This window comes from Notechis scutatus, chromosome 2, assembly GCF_049901735.1.
Source record: "Notechis scutatus isolate UNSWTSFEM ecotype Mainland chromosome 2, rNotScu1.2, whole genome shotgun sequence".
NCBI lineage: Eukaryota > Metazoa > Chordata > Lepidosauria > Squamata > Elapidae > Notechis > Notechis scutatus.
In genome coordinates, this window is record NC_142010.1 from 110,127,325 (window position 1) to 110,152,002 (window position 24,678).

At 42.9% G+C, this 24,678-nt stretch overlaps 1 protein-coding gene across 1 annotated transcript in view; it reads left to right on the forward strand.

Annotated features, from left to right (window-relative positions):
• The window catches only part of QRICH2 (glutamine rich 2), a 64,454-nt gene that overhangs the window by 15,295 nt on the left and 24,481 nt on the right, over nt 1–24,678 (forward strand). Inside the window, 9 exon segments of the mRNA XM_087954186.1 lie at nt 44–2,309; nt 2,312–3,435; nt 4,681–4,775; nt 7,786–7,886; nt 10,201–10,315; nt 12,740–12,985; nt 14,873–14,995; nt 20,143–20,217; nt 21,414–21,578. Of these exon segments, the coding sequence (XP_087810312.1) occupies nt 44–2,309; nt 2,312–3,435; nt 4,681–4,775; nt 7,786–7,886; nt 10,201–10,315; nt 12,740–12,985; nt 14,873–14,995; nt 20,143–20,217; nt 21,414–21,578 (4,310 nt within the window).

Consider the following 24,678-nt stretch of genomic DNA (forward strand, 5'->3'; position numbering starts at 1 on the left):
CCTGGGGCTCAGCCTGTAGGTCCTGAAGCCCAAGGCCCTTATCCTGGGGTACCCGGGACCCAGCCTGGAGTTCCTGGAGTGCAACCATCATATCCTGGAGGACCTGGGGCCCAGCCTGGTGGTCCTGGAGCCCAAGAACCATATCCTGGAATACCTGGGGCCCAGCCCGGAGGCCCAGGAGCCCAAGCACCCTATCCTGGGGCTCCTGGGGCCCAGCCTAGAGCACCTGGAGCTGAGGGCCCTTATCCTGGGGTACCTGGGGCCCAGCCTGGAGGACCTGGAGCTCAAGGCCCTTATCCTGGAGCACCTGGGGCCCAGCCTGGAGGCCCGGGAGCCCAAGTACCATATCCTGGAACACCTGGGGCCCAGCCCAGAGGCCCTGGAACCCAAGCACCTTATCCTGGGGCTCCTGGGGCCCAGCCTGGAGGACCTGGAGCTCAAGGCCCTTATCCTGGAGCACCTGGGGCCCAGCCTGGAGGTCTGGGAGCCCAAGCACCCTATCCTGGGGCTCCTGGGGCCCAGCCTGGAGTTCCTGGAACCCAAGGCCCTTATCCTGGAGGACCTGGGACCCAGCTTGGAGCTCCTGGAGCCCAAGTACCATATCCTGGAACACCTGGGGCCCAGCCCAGAGGCCCTGGAACCCAAGCACCCTATCCTGGGGCTCCTGGGGCCCAGCCTGGAGCTCCTGGAGCCGAAGGCACTTATCCTGAAGGACCTGGGGCCCAGCCTGGAGCTCCTGGAGCCCAACCATCCTATCCAGGAGCACTTGAGACCCAGCCTGGAGGCTTTGGAGCCCAAGCACCCTATCCTGGGGCTCCTGGGGCCCAGCCTGGAGCTCCTGGAGCCGAAGGCACTTATCCTGGAGGACCTGGGGCCCAGCCTGGAGCTCCTGGAGCCCAACCATCCTATCCAGGAGCACTTGAGACCCAGCCTGGAGGCCTTGGAGCTCAAGCAGCCTATCCTGGGGCCCAGCCTGGAGGACCTGGAGCTCAAGCAGCCTATCCTGGGGCCCAGCCTGGAGGACCTGGAGCTCAAGCAGCCTATCCTGGGGCCCAGCCTGGAGGCCTTGGAGCTCAAGCAGCCTATCCTGGGGCCCAGCCTGGAGGACCTGGAGCTCAAGGCCCTTATCCTGGGGTACCTGGGGCCCAGGCTGGAGGTCCTGGAACCCAAGTTCCTTATCCTGGGGCCCAGCCTGGAGGTCTGGGAGCCCAAGCACCCTATCCTGGAGCACCATGGGCCCAGCCTGAAGGTCCTGGAGCCCAAGTCCCTTATCCTGGGGCCCAGCCTGGAGGTCCAGGAGCCCAAGCACCCTATCCTGGGGCACCATGGGCCCAGCCTGGAGGTCCTGGGGCCCAAGTCCCTTATCCTGGGGCCCAGCCTGGAGGTCTGGGAGCCCAAGCACCCTATCCTGGAGCACCATGGGCCCAGCCTGAAGGTCCTGGAGCCCAAGTCCCTTATCCTGGGGCCCAGCCTGGAGGTCCAGGAGCCCAAGCACCCTATCCTGGGGCACCATGGGCCCAGCCTGGAAGTCCTGGGGCCCAAGTCCCTTATCCTGGGGCCCAGCCTGGAGGTCCGGGAGCCCAAGCATCCTATCCTGGAGCACAAGGGGCTCAGCCTGGAGGTCCTGGAACCCAAGTCCCTTATCCTGGGGCTCCTGGGGCCCAGCCTGGAGCTCCTGGAGCTGAAAGCCCTTATCCTGGGGTACCTGGGGCCCAGCCTGGAGGACCTGGAGCTCAAGGCCCTTATCCTGGAGTACCTGGGGCCCAGCCTGGAGGTCTGGGAGCCCAAGCACCCTATCCTGGGGCTCCTGGGGCCCAGCCTGGAGGTCCGGGAGCCCAAGCACCCTATCCTGGAGCACCTGGGGCCCAACCTGGAGGTCCAGGAGCCCAAGCACCCTATCCTGGAGCACCATGGGCCCAGCCTGGAGTTCCTGGAACCCAAGTCCCTTATCCTGGGGCCCAGCCTGGAGGTCCGGGAGCCCAAGCATCCTATCCTGGAGCACCTGGGGCCCAACCTGGAGGTCCGGGAGCCCAAGCACCCTATCCTGGAGGTCCTGGGGCCCAGCCTGGAGATCCAGGAGCCCAAGCACCCTATCCTGGAGCACCTGGGGCCCAACCTGGAGGTCCAGGAGCCCAAGCACCCTATCCTGGAGCACCTGGGGCCCAACCTGGAGGTCCGGGAGCCCAAGCATCCTATCCTGGAGCACCTGGGGCCCAACCTGGAGGTCCGGGAGCCCAAGCACCCTATCCTGGAGGTCCTGGGGCCCAGCCTGGAGATCCAGGAGCCCAAGCACCCTATCCTGGAGCACCTGCAGCCCAGCCTGGAGGTCCAGGAGCCCAAGCACCCTATCCTGGAGCACCTGGGGCCCAACCTGCAGGTCCAGGAGCCCAACCACCCTATCCTGGCATACCTGGGGCCCAGCCTGGGGGTCCAGGGACACCTGGGTGCAGCCCGGAGGTCCTGAAACTCAAGCACCCTATCCTGGAGCACCATGGGCTCAGTTTGGAGGTCTTGCAGGTCCTACAGTCCAACCTGGAGGTCCTGGAGCCCAGGCCCCCTATCCTGGGGCACCTGGAGCCCAGGCTGCATATCCTGAGGCAGCTGGAGCGCAAGCTCCATATCCTGAGGTTTCAGAGGCTCAACCTGGGGCTCAACCACCCTATCCTGGGGCAACCAGGGACCAAGTTCCATATCCTGGTGTTCCAGGGGACCAGACTGGGACTCCTGGAGCCCAGCCTGGTATTACTGGAGCCCAACCTGGAGTTTCTGAAGGGCAATCCCCATATCCTGGGGCACCTGGGGCCCAAGTTCCCAGTGTTCCAGGGATCCAACCTGGGGCTCCTGGAGCCCAGCCTGCTGTTCCTGGGGCTGAGCCTGGAATTCCTGGAGCCCAATCCCCCTATCCTGGAGTACCTGGCCTCTATCCTGGGGCCCCTGGAGCTCAAGCTCCATATCCTGGTGCTCCTGGGACTGAGGCAGAGTATCCTGGTGCCCCTGGGGTTCAGCCATTCTATCCTGGAGCTTTAACTGGGACACAACCCGGATATCCTGGTGCCCCTGGATTCTATCCTGGAGCCCTAACTGGATATCCAGGCCAGCTTGGAGGGCCCGGGCTCTTTCCACCTGGATATCAACCTCCTGCCTTACCTGCTGCTCCATCAGGCCAGTTGATTGCGCCACCTGTTCTCGGTGTTGGAGCTACACCCCCATCATCTCCCCTCTACCCCACCGCCACTCCTATGGGGTATTCTGAGATTCCCTCCTCTTCTACCCATTTGGCTCCAAGTCGCTACGCGGAGACGCTGGATGCCCTGCGCTCTCTATCCCAACTGAATGACCTCTACCAAACTCTCAGAGACCAGATCGCCATGCTGGACTACTACAAGTGTGGCCATTCTGATCTCCGCAGGCTACAGGACTTCCTCACTGATGCACGTAAGGACTGCATGTGCATGTAATCCCCTCACCCCATGTTATAATATAATTCTTTCCTCGAAGCTTATCTGATACCTCGAGAATGCATGTGAAGAAGAGGGAGGCATCAATAAAACGAGTGCAGTAATAGTGAACCTTTTGGGCTTCGCATGTCAAAAATTCAGAAAATGCCTAATTTGACTCTGTTGGCATGTCATTCCGTCCTCCCCCCACCCCAAACTAAAAAAAAAAAAATTATCTTCCCCTGCCCCGTCTAGCAATCCCAAACTGCGGCATTCAGTGGTAGTGCTGAGGCTGGCCCTGAAATAGAGGCCATTGCCATTGCCATTCAAAATGGCCTTTGATTGCCCCTGCAACATGGCATTTCCTGGGATCTGCCATGCCCTGTTTACCTTACCTGATCTCTTTCTGTTGACAGGCCCCTGCAGCCTATGTCAGGCTGCTCCAAATTGCACAAGGCCCTCATTCTTGAACTGACATTGGACAATGCTCTTCCATGGCCTTCACACAATTTTGGAGTGCTCTGGAGGCTGCGCAAGAGCATAGGGAACTACTGGAGGGTCTGGAGGCTGTACAAGAGCACTTCCCATTCTCACCTGGCTGCCAAAAATCACACAAGAATGGGGTGTGTTTTGAGAACAGGTTTTGGATGTTGGTGAACACTGGTATGTCCTCAAAAGTGTCATGGCATGTCACCCTTGACACACATGTCACCATCACTGACCTAGAGATTGCTGAAGTATTTTTGAAAAGCAAAATTGTCTTCAACATCATCACCATTCCATATATTTTGTGGGAGCAGAGGTGGGTAAGGCCAGGATCCTTCTGAAGGGGTGAATCTCATAGTATTGATAAAAAGGAAAGGAGCCCAAGAAACAGCCCATCCACACATCCTGCTTCTTGTGGGAATACTGCACTAACATTTTCTCTCAGATGGGGCCTCGCTGCATAGCCTTTGTCCCATTGCCATCCGACCGCTGAAGTAATCTAAAGTCACTACCAGCCTTATTCCCATTCTGAAAGATGGGAGGAAAGTATATTTCTATGGCTATCTAGATGAGCTGTACGATTTAACCTGTTCTCAAATCATGAAGAATGCTACTACTTTGAAACAGAGGTGGGGAAGGGAACAGAACTTTGAAAAGATGGGGAATGGGACCGTGGGCCTGGCTGATTATATATTATTTTGTTACAAGATCTACCTGAACCATATTCATAGCTTTTTTCCTCCTTATTTCTTGATAGTTTATAAGACCTTTGCTACCATCCCACCTAATCTGTCAGAAAAACTTGACGCTATGCGTTCCTTGGAAGAAGACTTCAAATCTGAAAAAGAGGTGGTAAGTGGAGAAGGAACATCAGGTTGTGAGAATGGCTACTTTCAGATTTTCCAAGGAGATGGTGCTTTAGAAGGCTATCTAGAACATGGGCTGCAGCTGAATGATTCATTGTTTAAAGTGCTTTATTGAATACAGATAGTCCTCAACTTACAACAGTATATTTAATGATCATTCAAAATTACAGTGGCACTGAAAAAAGTGACATGACCATTTTTCACAGTTACAACCTTTTGTAGCATCCCCATGATCATGTGATCAAAATTCAAATGCTTGGCAACTGGTTCATATTTATGACCATTGCTGCATCCCAAGGTCATGTGATCACCATCTTTTGACAAGTAGAGTCAATGGAGAAGCCAGATTCATTTAACAACTGAGTTACTAACTTACCAACTGCAGTGATTCATGTAACAGCTGTGGTAAGAAAGGTTGTTAAATGGGACAAAACTCACTCAACAAATGTCTCACTTAATAGAAATGTTGGGCTCAATTGTGGTCATAAATTGAGGACTACCTGTAATTGATTCCTAATGCATTGAATTCGATTTTAAAACTAATGGAACAATATTGTTACAATATTTTTTCTATCCTAAATATATTATGAAGTTCCCTGTAGTTATTTTGGGCTTTATTATCCAGTCTTGAACTGTGATCCCTTTCAATGGAAGGTGAGATGTTTTTATGCTTAAGTGTTTGGTTTTGAGACCAAGCACAGACAGCATTTGGTGAATATGTCAAATCAAATCCTGATTACTACTTGAAGACATTGCAGTGATCACCAGTTCAGACTTTGGGTCTCTAAAAATATGGGATGGGTTTATGACACAGTTACAGCATGTCAGAGAAAGCTACTAGTTTTTGGAGGCAGGGATTTTGTGAAAGACATCCCACTCCCTCTGTAGTCCCTCTGTGCCTTGTGATGTGATGTCATTCTAGGCAGCCAGATGCTGCTTTTGATTACTGCTGCTTCTTTTAAAAATGAGCCTTTTTTGGTTATTAGCATCTTTCAAGTTTGTAATGCTCAAGCAGCATTTCAGTCAGGGCAGATTAGCCAGAAATATTGGCCTAGTAGAAATGGCATGTTAGTAACTACGTGCTTTTCATAAGACCTTATACTGAGCAAGATCATAAATTCACCTAGTTTAATATTGTCTGCTCCACTTGGCAGCAACTCTCAGTTTCCCCAGCTCTGCCTGGAGATGCCGAAAACTGAAATTGGAATCTCCTGCATAGGTCATCTAGCAACAGATCTGATTTTTGCCTTCCTTTTCTGGCTTCTGCTGTTGCCCTTGGGCAACAAGAGTAAAACTGTGAGGACAGACGGTAGCTGGTCTTGCCTTGCCCAATTTTCCACTTTCTTTGCTTTCCCATTGGGCATTGCAGGTTACAGGCTGTATAAAGATTCAATTTTATTCCTAATGACAACTGTTGAGAATATTCACTCTAAAACCTGATTGATTTGTTTTGGAGAGCTGAATTAATTCATCTTTGCTTTTAACTGCTCTGATTTTGTTAGCATTCCAAGATAGCCCAGATAAGAAGCATGGCTATAATTATTAGTTCTGCCTTAATTGTAAGGTTATATTAATACAATTTTGCACACCTGAAAGTAACTCTCCCTTTCTTCACTTTACTCTCTCCAAAACTAAGGAGGTCCCTTCTGAAATGCTTTCACCACCCCTCCTTTTCTCAATCTCAAATTTTGTTTACCAGGCCATTGTTTAAACCAGGGGTGTCAAACTTGCGGCCTGCAGGCCAGATGCGTCATGCACTGGCCACCCCCATCCCCAGTTTAGCAAAGGGGGGGGGAGTCACAATACGTCACATGATGACAACATGAGGCTGTGAGTTTGACACCCCTGGTTTAAGCCATTGCTCTTCCCCTGTCTCCCAAGGTCATTCTCACTTACCATTACAGATTTATTAGATATCACAGCAAGGCTGGCATTTTTCAGTACTCCACTGCAGATAATCCATTCTCCCTTTAGCAAGAGATTTTGCCTGATTCCACTTCCTAAGCTTAAATAAATAAATAAGCTGGTCATAATCTTTCTTACAGAGATTCAGCATCCTGTTCCCACACCAGGGAAAGGAATCCTAGCACTTTATTTTCTTTTTGTGTCAAGTGAAAGCAAGCAGATTTTTGTGACTGATAATACTTCAAGGGGTGAGAATGAACACTGGTGGGATTATGAAATGGGATTATGTATGGTCGGTCAGTCATCTCAAGGAAAAGAGAAAGGACACTGACTCTTGTATAGGTAGATGATTGCAGATTGGTTCCAGATTTTCCAAGCTGCAAAAAACTGCTTTTATGGAAGTGTTGTATCTTCAGCCTAGCAGAATTGGAAGCATGTGATTCTAATTTGTAGTTAAGCATTTTGCATTTATTTGAACTATTGGGCATAGGTCACCATCATCTTTTACTCATTGGATATCCTCCCATATGGCTAGGAATAAATTCCCTTGCTGGCTAGCAGTTCTAAGAATTGTAATCCAACATATCTACAGGTTGTCAAGCTGAAGGTTATAGAACAGTTTCAGTCTGTGGAGCTGTGCAGTGCATTGGTTCTGATTTATAGAAGTATTTTGGAATGCTCTGGAACATGAACACAGTCAGAAATTTATTAAAGCAGCTATGTGACTCTTCCACGTTCATGATGCTGCTACAGAAAAATTTCACTCACAGTCTAGCAATCCTGCACAACTCCTTAAATAAATAATAGACAGATGCTGGGATCTGAAAGCATCTATTTTAGATCAAATCTAAAGCTTTGCCCAACCTCAGGTATTTATAATATTTTATTTATTTCTACATAGGCAAACTGAATCTGTGAGGGTTCTGATCCATTTATCTGCCTCAAAACCCTCTTCCCTGCAATAAAGAAAGCTGTGGTGCCCCTTTTCTCTCCCACATGATGTTTTATTCTATACAGGAGTTTTGTAATTCCAGTTGTTTGTGGCAAATCTGACTTCTAAAAATTACTTTTCCTTCCAATTGTGATTCTAGTTAAGGAGGATTCAGAATGCAATTGAAGGAGAATTGCCAGGAGAAGAGATAGAGAAAATGGAGGGAGCTAATCAGATCACCTTCCAAATAGGTTATCTCAGGTAAAAAACTAGAAAGCAATAGATATTGCTGATGGGCCAAGCATGTTTGTTTCATTGATGCTCTTAAGATCTTGCTAAATATAGCAACGGCAGACAATCTATCATATGCATATTGTGCTTGCTATTGGAAGAAAAGTAAAAGAGATATTTATTCTGAAAAACTGTGTAAGAAAATATTAAAAGGTTACAAAAGTACATGGCAGATCTCAACTTAATTATCATTTTGAAGGAAGTAAATGGCTTTTTAAATTAAAGTGCACAAAGCTGTTTCAAACTTAATTTGATGCTTGGGGCAGAGATGCTTTGAATTAGTCTTGATGCTTGGTACTGCCTGGACAAGTCTCTGAAGTTTTCTGGGCAAGATTTCAGAAGTGCTTGCCATTGCCTCCTTGCTCGGGCTAAGAGAGAGTGACCGGCTCTGTGCCTCAGGCAGGACAAGAACTAAGAGTATCCTGGTTTCTAACCTGTAGTCTTAACCTGTACCATCTGGCTTTCTCAATTACAAAATATTCTGATGTCATATTTCTTTATTCATTTTTGGGGGAAATGTCATTGTTTTTCCTATGGCTTTTCTGACAGATACAAACAGATAAGCCCTGTCTAGCAGAGATTTCAATTCCATTCACTAGAAAACATATAGTGATGTTTTTTTTAAAAAAAAAAAATCTATAATTTTTCCTTAGAAAGGTATGGTCTCCCTTTCAGTTGCTTTTTCAAAACAGCCAAAATAAAACCCTTGGTTAATACCTCATGATGCTGGTTACACGAGTGCCCACAGGGTCAAAATAATCAAAATGGGGATCAGTCAATTGATTCTCTACCAAGAGTTTTGGTTGTGTAGGCACATTTTTTGACACATTCTCTGCAGATGCCTTGCAGGGAAGTGATGCATAAGTAATGTTTTTGAAATGTAATTTTTATCAAAATCGATTGATGGTACCAAAGCAGCATTTTAAACATTTCCATGCTACCCTTCAATATAAGAATTCAGTGTTACTCACATATTTGAAAATAGACCAAATATAGCAAGTTAGTTACAAAACTGTTAATATACCTTGCAGAGTGTGAACATGGATTTTAATCTGTTACTGGTCTGTGCTTTTGTTGTAATACAAATAGGCTTTCTGATTAAAGTGTTGTGCTAGAAAATAGGAGATCAGGAGTTCTAGTCCTGGCTTAGGCATGGAAACCAAATGGATATTAAGGAAAAATAGTAGAAGGGAACATTTATTTCTACAAAATAAGAGTGGTACATTGATCTAATAAATAAATAAATAACCATGGCCTACTGAGTAAGCTTTAGTTGGTTTGGTTGATAGCATGTTAAAACACAAACAAGGACAGTGATCTGTTTTGATGTGTGAAGCCAACTATTGCAACTGAGCTCTTTCTCATTTAAAGGCACATTTTATAAGGGCTTCCACCTGAAAAAAAAAAAGAAAGAAAGAAAGTTGTCTGTTAGAGAGGGGGGAATTGGAGCCAGGTCTGGAATTTAGCTGAGATCAGCAAGGGAGTTTTTCTTCCAGTCACGGCAAGGAGCTGATTTCCTTGGTTAGTACTCTTTCTGAATTGAAGTCCTAAACCTAGATTATGAAATTTATGGATGTTGCTCACTTCCATTTTCAGAACAACATTTAACTGAGCAAAAAAGTGCCGTGTTATTATGCAATTTTGACTTCATTGGGTGGCATATATCAGGTAAATGCAAAAATGCTTTTATTAAAAATCATGCATTTTATCAAGAAGTTTCAGCATAAAGATCTGGTTACACAATATCTGTTATCACAGGTAGTTATGACATGAGCAATAACTCCCTCTCCCTTGGCCCCCAAATGGGAAGAACTGTGGTGGTCAGCTCGTACTATGTGGCTCTTGTGGCCAGGTGCTTATTACAGTAGTGGGATGTTTTGCTATGGGGAATTGATTCCTGTGATATAGTTGTAGAAGCAAAAGATTAAAAAAAATCAAGAAGGGTTTCTGACTCAAAGCCTGTGGAGTTACTATTTAATCCAGTTTCTAACCTGCAGGTGATTTGCCCGGCTCATTTGCCCTCACAGTTTTATAGAAAGAATTTTGTATTTCCAGGTGGACATTGCTAAACCCTTAAGGACACCTACATCCTATTTGCAGGGAACTTCAAGAGAAGGGGATAAACAAGCCAAATTTGCTGATCTACCCTTGTTTCAGGATTACATTTGGAAACCGTGTATTAGTTTCTATAGCGGACAAAGCACACACATGTATGACATCTACTCCAATTTTTTTTGTTTTATTTGCTGAGTGACACTTCTTTTTTATTGGTTTTGTGGTGCAGAGCAATGGTACATGATATAGAGAAAGAGCTAAAGGAGCTGAGACAGAAACAAGATGTGGGGAAAGCCAAGTTGGAGCAGTCGATGACCGACAATGCCTATTACCTCCAGGAGCAGGTTAGCAAATGTCTTTAGCTAATCTAAACAACAAAAACAACAGAGAACCCAAGTAACGGGGAAAACATGGTGTGTGTGTATGTGTGTGTGTGTGTGTGTGTGTGTGTGTGTAAGATTGCTGTGTCCTCTCTAGAATTTATATTTATTCCTAAGCATTGTGGACAAATCCTTTGTTAATAAAAATGTGTTGAATTGGTTGATGACTTTTCTAGCTAGTGACCAGAATGTTGAACTTGCAAGATAATAAATGAGTCAGGAGTGTGGACAAAAGTCACAATGTTGTCCACACATTCACAGTGAGAAGCTTTTGAAATATAAGCAGGAGGTGAAGTAAACAAAACAAAAAAGCAGGCTTGAGAGCCAATCCAAGTTTTAAAAACCAAGGCTTTACCAAGTTTGATGGTTCATCTCTTGCTTTACTTTTATGTAGGCACCATGGTCAGTTTTCAGAGTTACTGGCTTCTTGAATACCTAACTTAGTAATTGACTTGTATGCACTGCCTGGCCATACCCAGAGATTTAAATCAAGTTCTGTTTGGGAAGTTAAATGTCTGAAATGTGTAGGAGTAACTACACAGTTTGAAAAAAACATTACAGTGCTGTGGTCTTATCTCCCCTTATTCCTGGCCATCAACAGCCCCTGGAATTTTTCCTAATTTGATGGGGTTTGCAGAGATGGTTTTCCAATGGAAAATGAATGGATGGCACAAATTCAAGCAATTCTAAATAAGACCTGAATGAAGCAAAGCTGCCTCTATTTCAGGAACAATGATTTTCAGCTCAGTATTCATCTTGCAAGTAACAATTAACTAATAGTAACAAGATATAGGAATAAATGATACTTTCCTGGTGATTCACTTTTTTCAGCTCGTCTTCAACGTGTCCAAGATCTCATTACATGATGGGTAGCTTCTAACTTTCTTTATTGAGAGATGTGACTAAGAATCAGCTTCTAGAATCTGGTGCCCTCCATGAGTTTGTAATTTGTACTATCAGGAGGTTGAAAATGACAACTGATGGAAATAGGCAAATTGTGGGAAGGCTCAGCAAAGGGGGAATTTTATTTTTATAATAATTTAAAGAAATTGTCACAGCTTTCCCTCCTTTAATCTCTGGGCTGGCATCTAACTTTACAGGATTCAAGAATAAAAGTTTTCATATGGGTCCTTGCCTCTTTTTCTGCTTCAAAAAGAAACATCTGGCTAGAGTATTGTGGTTGTTCCTGCCCAACTAGTCTGCCCTTTGTTGCCTTGCAGAGCCTTTATTTCTTGATTTAGAGCCATACCCATGGAGTTATTCCTTAAACGAGCTTTTGATCTGCAGCTATTAGCAGGAGGATAATCTTTAGCTCCTAGCTGATTAAATGTTTAAGCCAGTGATTCTCAATCTTTTCTTCACCACGGGCTCTCTTTAAATACCTTTTGCAGCCACGGACCACTAGACACAACATTTCTTCAAGCCTTTGTTGACACCCTGTGAGAACATTTCAGCCCCCCAGGGGTCCACAGAGAACCTATGATGTAGCCTATGACTCCTATTAACCTTGTCCTCAAGGGAAGTGAACATTGTTATCCAGCCTATCTGGAGAGTGCCAAGTTGAGGCTATCCTTTAGATATTCCGTTCAATCTGTTGGGGAACTCCCATTTCCCCCCCACTAATATAATGGAAAAATTGCTTACTTTATAATACCATAATACATCTTTCATCATTTGGTGTCATCATGGCTGGCTGCAAATGCCTATGGGAAAAGACCTATTAAAGAGAGTAAAACCTTGCTCCACTGGAAGGTCCTTCTAGCTGCCCTCAAAACTCTTTTTGCTCAGGTTCCACATTGTTGCAGTGGAAGGGGGTGGATTTTCAGCAGCAGCAGACCTTTTCTTCCCTGCACTAAATCCTAAATCACTCCCCAAAGCTCTTTCTATTATTCCCTGTTACTTCCATGGACAAAATATTTGTGGGACACTCTCATTAACATCAGTGGAAGCTGCCTTTTGGAGTTGGGATTTAGTTTCAGGGAAGTTCTAGAAACTTTTAAAACGATTCACCATTATTGTAATGCACTTGAATTCTACCATTACAAGGTTATTTTAGCTTTATATATATATTTTAGATATATCTTAGCTTTGCCTTAATGGATCAGATGCATATATGGTATCCTCCAATCTGGTGTCCTGGAACTAACAATGTTGGAACTCCCTCCGCCTTCCCACCCACCCCCATGAAAAATCTCCTATTGTGCATGTCCCGAGTCTGTGGACTCTGGCCATTACAGACCCAACCAAAATAAAGTCACCAAGCCAAGGAATACTGATTCAGCCCAACAAATTTAAACAGCTTGTTCCTGTCACCACTATATGTTAGAGATGAAAACCAGGATTTCCTTTTCAAGAAACCAAACTCCTGCTTTTCTCACTTGCTCACAGTTAGACAAGCTTAGATCTGTCATAGAAAACATGATGTCCTCCTCGTCAACCTTGCTGTCCATGAGTATGCCACCCATCCCAGAGTCTGGTGCAGCTCAAGTCCAAAGCACGTGTGCAGCCTGCAGCTTAGATGTCAGTGAGAAGGTTAGCCAGTTGTTCAAGCGGTACGAGCAGCTGCAGGACTCAGTCAACAACTTCATGTTGAGGCAGGCAGAAAGCAAAACGAAGAAACCCAAGCAACGCCAGGTAAGGCCAGAAAGAAGATGGCTCACACTCCTCTTCTTTTCAGTTTTCAACTGGATAGCTTTGTAAACTGCCCACTCAGGTGAGAGGGGTGGTGTGGAAATTTAATAAATTAAAGCTAAGGACATGGTAGTCCTCTGCAAGATGGACAAGAATGGAGATGCTTTGGAACACAGTTTGGATAGGGAGGCCTAATCTGTTGGAACTTTGTAAAGGTGTGGATAATCTGTCTAGCTCAGTATTGCCTGGTGTTTTCTAAGAGTGCCAGATATAGGTATTTGCCAGCTGTTCCCAGAGAAGCCAGGAACTGAATCTGGGAGCTTTTGTACGCAGAACATAGTCTCTCCCCCTGAGCTTTATCAGAACCTTTTACCTTGATGATAATGGCTGCATGCTTGCTAGTGGGGAGGGAACTGTTTTGCAGATTCATATTCCTTTAAGATCACGTTATTTACTGACTTGGTCCATACATCATGCTAAGCTAACTTTTTAAAACAATGATTTCTTAATAAATCTCAGCCATGGCAGTATTAGCGAGGCTTTCGAAGTACTTTCTCCCTTTGAGGTTTTTTCAAGCAGTCACAAGTTCAACATGTTGCATGTTTTTTTTGTGTGGGGAAATGGAAGGACATAAACATACTTCGTACTTCATGATAACAGCACAACAAGTGCAATATTGTTAATACAGAAATTACCTTGGTAGTTTTGGAAAGAGGAACTATAAATATCATACTCTGCCTAATGATTGTTTCAGGAGGTTTTAATATTTTGCCCACTGAAACTAGCAAGTTCCCAACTTCCAAAAATTGCTTTTTAAGAATCATTTCTAGGGTTCAAGTATATTGTTGCATTCCTGATTAAACTGAATACTTTTACACAATTTCAAGTTTTTAAAATAAGAATCCAAACTTTGCTTCATGCAGCCCCGTGTCCTTGGCAGCTTTATCTTAAACCTTATGCTACGTCATGAAGTTCAATAAGATTGTTGATATTCAGAATTGCAGCCTATCTCCTATAACACTCCATTAGTAAGCCTGTTATGCTTTGCTTTGCTCTTGTTCCATTGATTTGTCTGCTATTTTATCTTTAATTTAAAATAGCTGAAGAAATTATGGCACAAAGTTCAACCTTATGCAAGATTTCTGGTTTTGTTCTAAAAGAATATCAATCTTTTAGAACTGTATGCAGACAAGTCTGTTCAAATGGCCAATTTCCAAGGTCCTAGGGGTTTTGTTTTGTTTGATTTTTTTGGTGAACTTTTATTTTACTCTCTTATTCTTAGATACTCTTCCAAGGGTGCCTTGAAGGTTGAATGCAGGGACCCCAGTCTGACATAATACTTTTATGTGCTTCTTGAACTTGGATGTTGGCAGAGCATTTTTCCCAGTTTCAGACTGATGTGATTTTTAGGTTGCCACATATAAATCTAAGCCTAAAAGTTGTGAGAATAAGTAGTACCCAAAGAGCATGTCAGTGTCCTAGATATGAATCTATCTTCCATTACTATGTCAAGAATATTCCCATTTTGTTTCTTCCAACATTTTAATGGGAAGTCAGAATATATATAACAGCGATTATCATGAGTACAAGTAAGCCAGGGCCCAGGTTGTAGACAATGCTTGTCCCTGTTATATAATAAAGATCCATTTATATTATTCCACATATATCTTGAGTTTATTTTATTATATTCAAATAAAATATATCCTGATTTTTGAAGCAAACTTTCTTTGCAGGTTTCCCTATTTGTCATGAAGAGATGGATCAAACTTTCATTATTTACTCCAAGTTGCCCAAAGGCAACAGTTTGAACTCTGAAAAATAGAACAGGGGGGTTAATAAGACTCACTTTTTTCTTGTTAACTTTGGTATTCATGCTTTTTTCCCAATCAGGATGAAGAGGTGCTCAACCAAATCCAGAGTACTATCCTGCAAGTCCAAGAAGATTGTGAGAAGCTGAATGCCACTACTGGCAATCTTGTTGAAGATCATCACCAGAAACAGAAAGAGATCAGTGTACGTAATTTTGAGTCAAAGTTAGCAGGTGGGATCAGAAAAATGACAAGAAGTTCTTGGAAACTGTTTGGAGTGTAGTGGATATCAGTTCTACTTTTGATCAGGATTGTTGTCCTTGCTGAAGATTGTATAACAAGGCTTAAAGAAGCTATTAACCAGAATAGCCCAGAAAGAAGGAATAGTAAATAACCCATGGCCCATAGGGTCATTGTTTTAGAGATATTTCCTTACCTAAACAGAGAAACAGAATATAGGTAATCCTTGACTTTTGACCACAAAATTTCTTTTGCTTGGTGAAACATTGGTTAAGTGAGTTTTGCCTCATTTTCTAACCTTTCTTGCCATAGTTGTTCAGTGAATCACTGTAGTTGTTAGTAACACGAATTGTTAAGTGAATCTGGCTTTCCCATTGACTTTGCTTATCAGAACGTCACAAAAAGTGATCACATGATTCTGGGATACTGCAATTGTCGTAAATATCAGCCAGTTGCCAAGCATCTGACTTTTAATCAAATAAGCATGGGGATGTTGTAATGGTCGCAAGTGTGAAAAATGGTTGTAAGTCACTTTTTTCAGTGCCATCATAACTTCAAACAGTCACTAAATGAACTTTTGTAAGTCAATGACTACCTGTAACCACAAGCAGTTAACTTTCCTTGTAGGGAGTTGGCAAGTAACGTTGGAAAGGATGATCACATGACCACAGTTGACCGTGGATGCATGATAGCATAGCAGTGTGTGTGCACTGAAGTCACTACCAGTTTGCCAAATTTCAGTCCCGTGGGAATCATGGGTTCTGGATTTTGGATGCATTTTTTAATTAAACCCATTTCAAATACAATGATTAAAAAACTGTTGCCTTATGGCAATTTTGCCCAAATAAAGTTTATAAACAATCAGACATAAGAATTTTTGTTGTATAGTACACAACCTGTGACCTATTGGGTCATCCTTTCAGAAACATTTCCTATCAGATTCTTCAGTGTCTTTAACAACAGAACTAATGTAGTGCCTTCACTAGAAAAGTTGGGATACATTAAAAGATGTACCTGCCTTGAAAATAACCCATGTTGAACTATATAACACTGTCAAACATCAGCAAAGGAAATGTCCTGTGAAATTTTGTAGTATGTCATATACTGTTTTATGATAATTTTAATGTCAGGAAATGTTTTATAAGAATTTGCCAAAGTTCAATTCCATGGGAATCATGAGTCACAGATTTAACTTATTCTGTAAATTAAACCATTTGAGGTATCTTGGTTCAAAAATTTTTCCCCCCCCCCCCCCCCCTTTTCCCACCAAAATAAAAATAAAAGAAATTTATTATTTTATATAAAAATAAAAAAAAAAAAAAAAAAAATAATTCTCTTTGTAGCTTTGTTTTTGTTGCAGAAAAATAAGATTCTTATATACATGTGGCTAGTATTTAAGGGCATATAGTATACCTAAGTTCAGTATAAGCAGTATAAGTAAGCAAGGATATAAACTAAAATCAAAAGACAACAATTATTAAAACATCTAATCCCAAGGCTACTACAATTGAAATCAGTATTGAATATTGAGCCACTGAAAGAAAATAAGCATTTTAAATCTAAGGAAATAGTGGTGTTCCCCAAGGCAGTGTTCTAGGACCAACTCTCTTCATAATCTAAACGACCTTTGTGATCATATCAAGAGCAATTGCGTTCTCTTCGCTGATGATGTAAAGCTGTTCAATACCACAGACAATACTACTACCCTACAAAAGACCTAGACTATGTATCTGAATGGTCTAACATATGGCAACTTCAAATCTCAACAAATAAATGCTCTGTCTTACATATTGGTAAAAAAAATCAGAAAATAAAATACAAGCTGAATAGTCAAGATCTTGTTGATGACCCAAGCTCTGTAAAGGACCTGGGAATACTCACCTCCAATGATCTAAGTGCTAGAGCCCACTGCAACTACATAGCCAAAAAGGCATTAAGAGTTGTTAACCTAATCCTACGTTGCTTTTTCTCTGGTAATATCTCACTACTAACCAGAGCATACAAAACATTTGCTAGACCAATACTCGAATACAGTTCATCAGTCTGGAATCCTTATTACGTATGTGATATTAACACAATTGAGAAAGTCCAGAAGTATTTCACAAGAAGAGTTCTCCACTCTTCTACCCGTTGTAGAATACCTTATGCCACCAGACTCGAAATTCTAAAACTAGAAAACCTCGAATTACGCCGTCTTCGCTCCGACTTAAGCATGGTATATAAAATCATACATTGCAATGTCCTACCTGTCAATGAATACTTCAGCTTTAACCATAACAACACAAGAGCACACAACAGATACAAACTCAAAGTAAACCGCACCAAACTTGATTGCAGGAAATACGACTTCAGCAATAGAGTGGTCAATGTCTGGAATACTCTACCCGACTCTGTAGTCTCTTCCCCAAACCCCAAAAACTTTAACCTTAGACTGTCTACTATTGACCTCACCCCTTTCCTAAGAGGTCTGTAGGGGGCGTGCATAAGCGCACCAACGTGCCTACCGTCCCTGTCCTATTGTTTCTCTTATTCTTTTATTTTTCTTATATGTACCCATTTCATATATTCACAACTATGTATACACTTGTACTTATTATCTTGTAAACAATTGACAAATCAAATAAATAAATAAAATAAAAATAAATAAAGCCAAACATAGTTTAAGGGGGAGTCAAATCCAAAGAGTAGGAGCTAGATGTGAGACAACTCCTCTGACCTGAGGAAAAACTAAGCACCCCTGATTGCACAATTCAACTAAGCACACAGAAGCAAGAATTGTTACCAAGTTCTTCAAATAAGTAGGTGTTCCTACACACACAGCCTGGAAAATCTGCACCAGCTGTTTAAACTTTTAATGCTTCTGAAGACCTAGCCAATGTAAATATTGGTGGAAGGATGAAGTAAAGGTGACTCCAGGGAGGTCCAGGACTACATGGGCTGTCTTATTCTGGACCTGAACCAAAGGACAGAGAGTAGATTTGGAAAGATCAGCCAAAAAGCTGTTGCAATTATTCAAATGAGACACCACCAAGGCATGTCGCAAATTAGGAAAAAAATTGATGGAATTCTGGATACTCATAAGGTGAAAGAGACCAGATTTTGTAATTGTACTGATGAAACATAGCTAAGAAGTCCAGATCTTATATACCATCAGAGACATCAGTACCTGGCAGTCTCAGAAAGTGAAAGGCAGAAGAAAGGATGATCAGGGTGAAAAAACAATAGGCTCAAATGTCCAAATTTAATTTAGGCTGCTGAGAACACATCCAGCTGGACATTTCAAGCACTTGGAGAGGCAAGACCACAATAGATTGTCCACCCCAAGACTGGGGTTGAGGAATACACCTGGATGTCATCAGCAGAGATAGGATAGCTAAACTGTAAAGAAGAAACAAAAACAAAGTATCAGAATTGAACAAAATTGGGCCAAGGACCACACTCTGAGGGGCACTCACTTTTAAAGGAAAGGATTGAAAACCCAAGACAGAAATAACAGAAAAATGTGATGGGAAATATAAGACTGTAAGTGCCCAATTGAGGTTCAGTGAAGTCAAAGTAGATATTAAACTTTTGTGGTGAAAAGTGTCAAATGCCACAAATAAAACTGTCAGAAGAAATACTATTGTTGTGGGTTTGCCTTTGCTACCAGCAATTAGAGACAATCTATGTCAATGCCAACTTAAGGGACTGATCTGCTTAAATCTATGATTGAAATGGTTCAATGGAATTATTTTTTGACTGAGAGGACAGAAGGACAGAGAGAATATCTTGTTTAATAACATTACACACAACATAACAGAAGATAGTTTTGATTTGAATCCATATAGGATTAGAGCTAGGGTTAAGTTAATCATTCACTCTAGACTTGACTAGCAGCTTTTTTTTCTTTTTGATGGGATTAGATTAAACATGTCATATCCAGTAGGGGTCATGACCTGATGACACCAGAATCACATGAATGTTGTTTAGTTCAGTGATATCACTGGCTAAACAGAGCCTTTTTAAAATTAGTGTACACTATAACTACTAATAGAATAGGAAAGATATAAACTGTTGGGCATCCTGAAACCATTTTGGCTACATCTTGAGTACCTGGAGAAAAGCCGGACCTGCTTACTATTTGAATAGGGAACCACTAAGAGGATTTTAAAATTATGTTATGGATCTGCCCCTGGATCCCTCTCCAGACACAAGTTCAGAGGAAGAGGGTGAGTTTGAGTCAGCAGAGGCAAGCACAGAGCCAAGTAGTGGTCAGGATTGGGGCTCGGGGAGTGCTAGCCTAATGGAGCAGCTTCAGCTGGGTCAATCGGATAAGCCACAGGGTAAGGCTGAGCAAGACGAGCCACAGTTGTAGCAAGATGGCCAGGCAGCTCCAGGCAAGGATTGGGAGCAGTTGCCACCACTAGCAATGAGGAGGAAGTGGAGTCCCCACCTCCTCCTGATCCAAGGACATGTAGAGCGGAGAGGAGATAGGCACAACACTGGTCAGCAAGACTAGTCATGAGAAGGCAACCTTACCTATTATGAAGGGCTGCACTGGTGTTGCCTACTTAATCCTGTCCCGAGGACTTAAGTGTTCTTGCAGCAATGTGCCTATTTATGTGCCTTGTGTTCTCATACCGTATATCCTGACTCATTCGACTCGTGGACTGCTTTCCTGAACTTCTTGTGTGCCCATTGGACTTGGTTACTCAGAGATTCTAGCCGTGCTGAACTCAAAATTTGAAGCTGTGCAACAGGGGTACATTCCGAGGACCTATTTGGGGGGTGGGTGGAATAAACAGCTGTAGACTCTTGCTATATGTGCATGGGAGAGGGGAATGGGGCAGCACAAACTAGGAGACAAGACTAGGAAGTTGAAAAAACATCCTGGAAGAAGAAAATGGCAAGCCCACTTCCATAAGCAACAGGGATGTCTCCCTTACATTAACCATAAGATGTTAATGTATCTCTTTTACGTGGTAGAATATAGGCAACATCTAGGCCTACAGAAATAGGGAAGATCTGCTTACAGATTATTTGTAAAGATACTGGTGATGATAAACTTAACAGGAACTGGAGTTTTTGTTTTGGTAACAATGTCATTTTGTTTTGCTTTGTGTTCTTTTAAAGGCACTGTACAAATCACTGGAGAAACTAGAAAATGAAAAAGTTGACAAAGATTGCCTAGAGACGGAAATCCATGTGGTAAGCTGTTTGATTTACTGACAAATAATGGATATAGAATCCTTGGGGAACCATGAATAGATACTCTTGAGAAAGTTTTATTTACAAAGGAGCCTGTGGGGCAGTCACGAACAGCAAGCTTACTCTCTGTTTTGAATGGCTATCCTGATAAATCCTTGAGTTACGATGGCAACTGGTATTTCCATTCCTAAGTGATGCAGATGTACAGTGCAGCGTTATGTGACTGCATCACTTAGTGATGGTAATCCCTGCTGTCCCAGTTGCTGCTGTTAAGCAAGGATTGTGAATCGTTAAGCAAGCATCTCCTCACAACTTTCTGCCGAAGTCAGTGAGGAAGCTGGCAGGAGGTTGCAAGTTTTAGGTGACTTTGCAAGCAGGTTGGCAGGCATGTAAATGGCTGCTACTGGGTTGGTTGGAAGGAAAGAAAGGAGTGGCCAGGGAAGTGCAGCAGAAGTGCAGTGGGCTTGGGGTGATTGCTGCTGGGTAGGAGACAGTTTGTGAGGATGCGTTAATGGGTGGTGTGGCATGAGCATGGCAGAATTTGGGATGGCTGTGGCTGGGTAGAGAGGATGCACAAAGGCATATGAATGGTGGGAAGGAGAAGCATGAGCGTAGCTGGGCTTGGAGTGGCTGCTGGGTGGGAGAGGGAATGAGGGGTGCACAGATGGCCAGAGAGGTGCAGCACAGATATAACAGGGCTGGAATGACTGCTGCTGGGTAGGAGAGGGTATACAAGGGTGTATGAATGGCTGGGAAGGTATGCGAGTGCAGCAAGGATCAGGAAAGGTATCCAAGTGAGGAAGATTTGCCCAAGCAATTCGTGACCTTCACTTTTGGCTTCCCCATTGCCTTTGCTCATGGGAAGCTGGCAGGGAAGGTCACAAATCATGTTGTAACTGTCGTAAGTGTGAGCTGATTACCAAGTACCCAGATTGCAATCCCCTGTTCATGGGGTTGCTGGGAGAGCCTAGTGGTAACCACTTCTCTTTCAGCGCTATCGTAACTTTGAATGGTTATTGAGTGAGCGGTTATTAGCTGAGGACTACTTGTATTTACCATCTTTTGAGATTGGGTCAGGTAGGAGTAGTGCTATTTTGGACTTTCATGTAATTTGTGGCTTTGGAGGGCAAAAGAGGGAGAGATCCTCAGATATCAGTGAGACCAAAGATCTATCTCTCCTTTCTTTTCATTTTCAGAAAGCAGATAAGACTGCCCTTGCGGCAAAGGTCAGTCGCACCCAGTTTGATGCCACCACAGAACAGCTACATAAGATGATGCAGGAACTGCTAAATAAGATGGTTGGGCAAGAGCAAGACTGGCAGAAAATGCTTGACAAACTCTTGATTGAAATGGACTCCAAGGTAAGCAAGATGTATCCTTCGTAGCCATTTGCAATCCCATCAGCAGGAGAACTACTTGTGCTAGTGGTCTGTATTGTGGTGTGCAGTGAGGCTGTAAAACACCTTACAGAAATGTTGGTCCTTTTCTCCTTGGCCAGGAGCATGTATAGATGGTAGAATACATCGCTTGTGTTTTCCCCTATAACCAGGTGAACATGAAGCACATTATGTCTGCATTCTGACTTCTAGCTTGTTTTTGGACACAGTGAAAATTCTGTTTTTGTTCTAAAGGACACTAACACTCACATCTCTTCCCCAAGCTGGTATTTCCCAGATGCACTGGGAATTAACAACTCTGGCTGGGAATTTGAGGATTTGGCTTCACTGCCACGAGAGATTGGGAAGTTGAAAGAGGTTGTCAACAAACTGAGATGAAAATTATGAGCCCTCTTGTTTCCTCCAATTATTCAGCTACCCCTGCCATATGAGCTATGACAAGAAAGGGGGGAAATAGATCCTTTTCTCCGGTGGCAAAGATGCCTCTGCAGGGAGATCTCAATGCTTTTATTGTGTAGGCAGCAAATCAGGATTATTATTTTCCTGTCTTTTGCTTCATTTACATTGTTATTTTTTATTCTTTCTTCAGCTCCTATTGCTGATCAAAAATAATAAGAAGAAAGTGTTAATTTTATTACTGTTTATGAGGCTTCTTTGAAAATTTTTCTATCATAAACTACTTGGAGCATGGATAATAGAAAGGCAGGAACAGTAAAATAAAAATAATGGCTTTATAGGAACAATTCCGCTACTGTTTTCCATGCCTTGCATGGAATACTTTTGGAGCTAATTCTATCAGCCTTTCCCTCTACTTCTTGTAGGAGAAGGCTTTCTTGCAGAAAATACTATCCCAGCATAAACAAACAATATAAAGAAATGCAGAGCACAGGAGCAAAAATGTAATAAAATCACAATCTAAAAAAAGTAAAAGAATTAAGAACCCCCTGTGGTATGAACAAACTATATAGAAACAAATCAACCACATATTTATTGTTCATGTATTAATTAATTAAACTTATTGTACTGCCAACTACCAAAGTCCCTTGGTAGTTTATATGTAACATTGAAATTAAAATTCAAGAGAGTGGGAAAAGCTAGCAATAACAATTAAAAGCAATTTACAGGGTGTATTTAGGCTGTTTTTGAAAGGAAGCAAAGCTGTTAGGTCCCATAACCCAGCAGGGAATGTGTTCCAGAGAATGGAGGGGCTAGAGAGAAGACTTGACCTCAGCTACAGCAATTGAAGATGAACTTCCAAAATAATCTCTAGGAGTGGGTAGGGCTGTGGAATCTTGTAGAGGTGTTTCCTCAGATAGGCTGGAACTGAATCATATACCGGTTTAAAGATAATAAGATAATAATATCCCTTCACACTTCACCCAAAGGCAAATTGGTAGACAGTCCAATGTTTTTATCATAGGTATAATGTGGGTCTTCCCGACAGATTTGGCTGGTGAGTGCTGAACCAATTGAAGTTTCTAGGATAGTTACAAAAGCAGCCACACACACAGTTCGTCACAGGGATCAAACTTGGATGTTAATATGTGTCATTTTAAGGGTGAATTTGGTGTATCAACCAAAATTGTTACATCATCCAAAGCTAATGAAAGGTGCTATTGATTATTGCCTCAGTCTAGAAAACTAAGGTGGTTCTACCACCTCTCTGAACCTGTAACTCTGGACCCAGTTTCAGTTTATTATTGTCCATTATCCAGCCATTATCAACTACAAGCATGGACACAAGGAAGTCTAAAGATGTTTCGGAAAAAGGGGACATTATCAGCATAGTTATAGCACCCAGCTCCAGATTTCCTGATTATCTCCCCTGGCAAATTCATATTGATAAGAGTACTGCAAGCAGAATGGAGTCCTGAGAGACACTTGTTTCAAGGAGCAACTGTTTCCAGGTGACATAATCTACCCAAGGAACTGTTGCAGAGTATTGCAATAATTCCTATTCACTTATCTCTAGTGATGTTTAATGCCAATCAAGGTGTCTTCTTTTGGACAGTGCTGTACTCTTTCCTTAAAATAAATGAGACCAGCTTCAGCCTGTGAAGCAGTGAAAGCATTACTTGAATATGGAGTGGGGAAAAATCATACCAATGATAAATCTCCACTTATGCAAGTCAGACTAAGAACCTAAACAAAGCCCAATGTCAACTAAAAAGATGCTCCTTTGGTATTTTTAGCTGCCAGAAAAAGGGAATGGGGAAAAACAGTGCATTTCTTAGGTGCCTAGATAATCACCCTGGCAGTCAAAAGTTGTCGGAGCGCAAGGATATCATCGGAGAGCATGATTGATGACTCTTTGGGATGGATGTGTCCCATTGGAGAATACACAGCCAGAGGGTGGGGAGAAGACCAGGGTCAAGGGGGAAATGAATGATGCATTTTAGTATCGGCTGCATTTGTTGGAGTCCTGTCACCCAACAGTTAACTTCTTCAGTTTTATATCCACAAGCCTCAAGGAAGAAATGTATAATAAATACCTGGTCCACTTCTAAGAAAGTTTCCCTGAAAAAGATCAGAAATCCACCACTGACACAGCAGAAAAGTAAGAAAATGAATGAGATCCAGATTTGATAAATTTAAAGGTCTGACATAACCGATGTTAAGGAATATAGCTTCCCACATACTGGTATGTGCACAGGAAAATAGCAGATGATAGCAGAACATTAGGTAAGGATTCTCCCAGTTCAGGAAAGCTTGTTAACTTGTTAGATAAATCCTTCCTGTAAAGTTTAGTCACAAAAGTTTAGTCTGACACCTTTATTTCTGTGTGCGGGCCCTAAATAGAAGCCCAAATAACTGTTTGTGGGCTAATATTACATGTCCTAATCATGCAAATGAACACACACATATCCATTATGCTATTGTGTTGGGAGTTAGGCAATGTTACTAAATGCAGGAAACGAGAAAAGTAAAAATAGACTACTTAAAGGCATTTTACACCAAGAGCATTCATTATATCTTTCTGTACTTTTCTATATTTGAGAAACATCTTTGCTTTTAGCTATTCATTCATTATCTTTTTTCCTTTTTAAATCGTGCATAAGTCTTT